We start from the raw sequence: 6,000 nt of genomic DNA, 5'->3' as shown, positions 1-6,000 counted from the left end.
CAACCGGTCCGCACAAGCAAGCAAAGCCCCATCTGTGGGATGCAGGCAGCACACAAAATCATGCCCCCTCTGGTCCGCGGAAAAACCTTTCTCCACGGAACCGGTCCCTGGTGCCCCAAAGGTTGGGGGCCTCTGTTGTAAACCATACTTATCTGGACATTACCAATGACAGATGCATACCTATCAAATGGATGGGTTGCATGCTGTATTCAGTATGTTATTTGTGAAGGAAAGCAAAGCATGGATTCAATCCCATTAATCTCTTAATGCTTCAAGCTGATGGTTGACTATAATTACCATTTAAAATGGATTATGAATTCAGTATATATATAAGAAGGGGCACATAATAAGATATTATATTAATAAGATTTAACTTCAGAGAACCCATTTGTTTATACAATAAATGACAACAGTTACAACTCATATTAATTTGGAAAATCTCCCATATAGCTCAGTTAAAAAAAATATTGGAAAATGTTATAGCTAATATATGCTATACTTTATTTTATGCTTAAGTATGTAATTAAAAATGAATAAATAAACTGATAAAATAGCCATTGATGTGATATTATTTTGATTTGTTTTAGGCTTGTTACAAATGTTGACATATAAAGCAAGATGACCTCTGAAGTAAGAGAGTTTAGGTACAGATTCAATCTGTATATAAACCTTACAGAAATGAAGCCTATACAAGTTGGATCCAAAACCAGACTAGTTGTGAGCATACTGTTTAATTCTCTTCAACATGACAATTGAGGAATGATAGTACCGGAACAACTTCATGGTTCTGGAAAAGTAGGAAACAAGTTCCTATTACATACAAAAACCCAAGAACCAAATACCACTGACAAGAAATTTATATCAGATGGTCTTGGTTACCTTATTGCCTCAAAATGAGAGTAAAAGGCTTGGCAAACCAGCTAATCTTCTTGAGCATCCCTTTGACAGGGATGTTTTACCTTTGGAAGAACAAGCTAGTCATATTGGGGAAGTTCTTGAGAAAAAGAAGTTCTCGAGAAAAAATTTTTGAGGGAGCTTCAATTTAACTGAACACCTGAACTTGCATGCGGCATCTTTTACACTCTTCAAACAGATTGCTCGGTTTCTTATTTGCAACCTCTTCATCATGTATTGCATTGGACAGTGAAAAGAATAGAATGGAAAAATCAAGCTTTCGGGGCATCAATCTGCAACCTAAATATGACCGATATGATTTTGTGGCTTTGTTAGTAAGAACTATCAGGGCTTTGGAGGGACAATGATGGGTAAAATAGTTTGATATATATCTGAAAATATTCCTGTGTTAATATGGTCATCCAACATAAGAAGGAATAGGTACATAGAATGGATACATGGGATACATTAAATCTTTATGTGAGTCTAGTAAATTATTTATATTTCTAAACATTGAGCATTGAATCAGAAAATATGTAAATATCATGGGCTCAAAAACCTGTTTTTCATAAATCATTTCTTTTACTCTTTTGTCATTTCTGTTAACAAGAATTCTTGACAAGAATGCAGATAACAACAAGGCAAGCATTAACTTCAACTCAGACTGAATTATATTGTCTTATTTGTTCTGACATTAAAATATTTTCTTTATAAAAAAAATAATCTAAATATAAACATTAATACTAAGGATTGAAACCAGATCACGACAGAATAATTATTTTATGTTGTAACACACACATTTTATGATTTCTTTTAAACAGTAAGTTAATTCTTTGCACATTTGGCACAAGTAAAGTTTTGTAAAAACTGAAATGGTATACATTGAGGGAGGGATTTCCCCTCCCCCTTTTTTGCAATGCCTAAACAGGAAACATTTTTCTCAAAAAAGACTGAATAATTTAAATTTTAAACACAGTAGTTGCTTTTCATGCCTCTTATGGAAAACATTCTATTCCATACTCATTTTGTTTATATCACATTAACAGAAAAAAGCCAAAATATATTATCTATTAAAATTAACCATATTGGATTCAATGCTACACACACAATATTAGCTATTAGTGTAACTGGACAAATATGTAAACCACCTGTCATTTCATTCAATTAACATAGATCTGCAGAAAGTGGGAGTCAATCTTGCACAAACACTGAAAAAACTGTGGATTGAATGTGAGTAATTTACAATAGTATAGGAGCCTAATTTTGCTGAGGAGCATTTACTAGGTTATACACTATATGGATATCTCTATATTGTAGACAAAATCCTGCCATCGGATTAGTTGTTTGACAAAAGACAAATAACAGTTGCATGCTGTATATGACATAAATTTGTCTGGAAAAAAGAAAAACCAAGCAACCAAATATCAATAGAAATTTTAGACAAGCGACAAGGAAATGCACAACAAAATTAATGAAACTATCACTGGTGCAGTTCTATAGTTGTATAATAATGTCCTAGACTTATTGTAGTCAGAAGTAGCTCCAATTAAAATCAGCAGGGCTAATTTCTAGACATTGTGTTTAGTACTGCCAAATATCTTTTTAAAGATGTTTCAAAAGTGGTAAAGATTTGGATTTTAGCTAATTCATGCTTTCTGAGTGAAATGAATGTTTTAAAGTATTAATTGGTGTGCTATTTATATAAGTTCTTATGAAAACAGAGCACAAGCGTGCAATCATGTAGACATCATGACTGACTCTAAAGCCATACATGGAAACTATTTCTTTGTATGCATTCAGGCAAAATTTAAATTATTATTTCTTGTTTTGAAACTCCAATATGCTCAATTCTGTTGTCTAGATTTTTGTTCATGCAACTGATAAGATATAAAGGATTGGCCAGTTTTAGTGATACTAGCTAGCCAGGGGAATTAATAAAATGTCTCACTTGTCTATGTTTTGGGAATTGAAGATACTTAAGCCAAACCATTTCTTCAAATTATTTTTGTAGAGGCTGAGCTTCCAAATCTGTTTTTACAAGCTTTGATATAAACAAAAGAGCCAAGATTATATATGCACTAAAGGGCACTTTCACATTCTGGACTTCAGACACATGACTATACACTTTTAGAAACATTAATGTTAATAGAATGATAACATATACTTTATATATGAAGAAGTTTCTATAACTGGAGATGGAATAATGCATATTGATTTGAAACCTGCCTTTTGGAATAGATTTTAAAATGCTAGATTTTGAGTTCTAACAGTTGAGATTACAACCTGTCTCAAGTGGGAATACAGCTGGGTCTCCAACTGGCTTCACTATTTCTTGAGGATGGAAGAGATTTCAATTAATTTAGATGAAAGTATATTTAATCAGCAAGTACATTCTTCTACTGATATGAAGTTAGGACAGACTAGCAGAATATGCCATAGTGGAATGCAGGTAGAAATTACAAATGGAAAATGATTTCTTTCTTATGCTTTCAACCTCCTTTCTGGCAATCCTGCTCCACAGTTTATTTCAGGATTACCAGTTATTCCTGGAATTCTTATTGCTCTGATAATGTCATAAATGGCTGAACATCTGAACAGTAAGATCCCAGGAAATATGTATCACAGAATAGAATTTAAAATTTTATTTTACTTTCAGATGAGACAATAACTAATATTAATTGAAGAACTGAGAATAATAAAAAACAGACTGTATCTAAAGGTAATGTCCTTTAGCATAACTGATAGTGAATAAAAGTGCATTTTAAAACATGAAGCCTTGAAACTTAGTGTACTTCCTGGAGTCTCTTTAGAACTTTAAGGCAGAGTTTTGATGAGCAGACCACAATAGTGAAGACTTGAACATCTTGAACATCTTTCTCAACGAGGTATCCAAACAAAGCCCTATTACTGAGGCATTGTGGGTTCTTAAGAATCTTTTTTTTTCTGGATGTATATAATGGCTGTTATATAAAGGCACTCTAGTGTGCAGCCATAGGCAGTGTGTCACTGGCGGTAGAATTTTGTAATTCTAATACATTACAAAAGATCCTATAGTTGGTTCCTAAAAGAGAAAAGATATGAAGAAATATTTAATAAAACAATAAAAATGTGGAAGATATTTTAAAAGATAGTTGCAAATAAGATTGGCCAGTCATATATATATATATAAAATGAAATTGAAGTGCCATCATTGGGACTTGCTGATTGGACTCTTCTCATTACCAAACTGTATTACTGCTTTTTAAGTTTCCTATCATTCGTAACACTACTCCTTAGATTATTCTGGTTTCATTTAGTATATTTTACACTTTGACTTTGATCCTTATACTAGTTAATTCAATCTATGCAAAGAATAGATGTTGATCAGTTCTAAACAGGAGCATAACTAAACCTTTTAAAAAACACCACAAAGACAAAATATTATTTAACCACTACATCTTTTCTCCCAACAAGTGAACCAAAATGTCACTTAGATACATGATTTACCAATTTTATGATATCCTGCTATTTGAATGATGTGGCTCAAAATCCCTCTTATAAAACAATATTTTAATGAATTTTGCAGTTTAATTCAATATGATTTGCTGATAAATGAATTATAAAATTGAAAATTTGCACCAAAGTATCTGGCTTGAATAATATGAAACCTGAGAACTGTATCTGGTCTATGTTTATTGTTTAATTATTCAACTTCTATATTGAATACAGCTGTAAGGTTTTTCAGGACAGCATATCAGGATGGAATCTATCATTATTCCTCTAGTAAAGAAGGGGAGGACAGATAACTTGACATGACTGGATAGTGTTAAAATATTTTTGTAACTTTTTTTTCATTTATCTTTCCTCCTAGTATCTGGGAATGAGGTGCTAAACTTTTATTTAATTCTTACCATCAAATCCTTGGCAGTGATCTTTTTTTCTTTTTTTGTTCTTTGTGTCAGAGATCCTTGGAGTATGAAATTCCTGTTAAATGTTCTAATAGGAGCAACTGGAGATGCATCCACGTTTTCACCTGAAAAACATTTGCCAGCTTCTTTCAAAATTATATTTGCATTCAAACATATTGATGGTCGAGGCAAAATATGTAACTGCTAGGCATGACTAGAAGACTTTAAATTTTTCAGTCTTAGTGTTCTTCTGACATTTTTCTTGTATAGATGTTTCTGATGTATTAAAATGGACAAGTGCACAAATAGCAGCCCCTACTATAAACAAATATGGGGAAAAGGGAGATTAACAACAGTAGCTTTTCTAATCATGCATTTGTTTAACCTAAAATGAAAACATGTTTATTTATATGTTTTTACATAGGACAAACATTTTAACTTACACAACTATTGTTGTTGTTAACTGCGAAGTCATGTCCGATCCATCACGACCCCATGGACAACATTCCTCCAGGCCTTCCTGTCCTCTACCATCTTGTGGAGTCCCTTTAGGCTCACGCCTATTGCTTCAGTAACTCCATCCAGCCACCTCATTCTCTGTCGTCCCCTTCTTCTATTGCCTTCAATCTTTCCCAGCATTAGGTTCTTCTCCAGTGAGTCCTTCCTTCTCGTTAGGTGGCCAAAGTATTTGAGCTTCACCTTCATGATCTGGCCTTCTAAAGAGCAGTCGGGGTTGGTGTCCTCTAGGACTGACCGGTTTGATTGCCTTGCAGTCCAAGGGACTCGCAGGAGTCTTCTCCAGCACCATAGTTCAAAGGCCTCAATTCTTTGGCGCTCAGCCTTTCTTATGGTCCAACTTTCACTGCCATACATTGCAACTGGAAAGATCACAGCCTTGACTATATGCACTTTTGTTGACAGGATGATGTCTTTGTTTTTTAGTGTGCTGTCTAGATTTGCCATGACTTTCCTCCCGAGGAGCAAGCGTCTTTTAATTTCTTGGCTACAGTCCCCATCTGCAATGATCTTGGAGCCCAGGAAAATAAAATCTGTCACTACCTCCATTTCTTCCCCATCTATTTGCCAGGAACTGAGAGGGCCAGATGCCATGATCTTGGTTTTTTAATGTTAAGTTTCATCCCAACTTTTGCACTCTCCTTCTTCATCCGCAACAAGAGGCTCTTTAGTTCTTCTTCCCTTTCTGCCATTAGAGTGGTAT

The 6,000-nt window shown here is 34.0% G+C and overlaps 1 protein-coding gene across 5 annotated transcripts in view; it reads right to left on the bottom strand.

Moving 5' to 3' along the window:
• Window positions 1–606: 606 nt before the first annotated feature.
• The window catches only part of MYRIP (myosin VIIA and Rab interacting protein), an 84,057-nt gene continuing 78,663 nt past the window's right edge, over window positions 607–6,000 (bottom strand). For all 5 annotated transcript variants that reach the window (XM_081343762.1, XM_081343765.1, XM_081343766.1 and 2 more), the window contains 2 exons: window positions 4,785–4,906; window positions 607–3,955 (listed from right to left, as the gene is read on the bottom strand). In XM_081343762.1, coding sequence (XP_081199888.1) covers window positions 3,923–3,955; window positions 4,785–4,906 — 155 coding nt within the window. In that variant the 3' untranslated portion in view covers window positions 607–3,922. The remainder of the gene's footprint in view (window positions 3,956–4,784; window positions 4,907–6,000) is intronic.

Source organism: Vipera berus, assembly GCF_964194415.1.
Source record: "Vipera berus genome assembly, chromosome: Z".
In the NCBI taxonomy this organism is placed as follows: domain Eukaryota; kingdom Metazoa; phylum Chordata; class Lepidosauria; order Squamata; family Viperidae; genus Vipera; species Vipera berus.
Note: the sequence above shows the minus strand (reverse complement) of the source record. Positions and strands in the feature narration are given on the sequence as shown.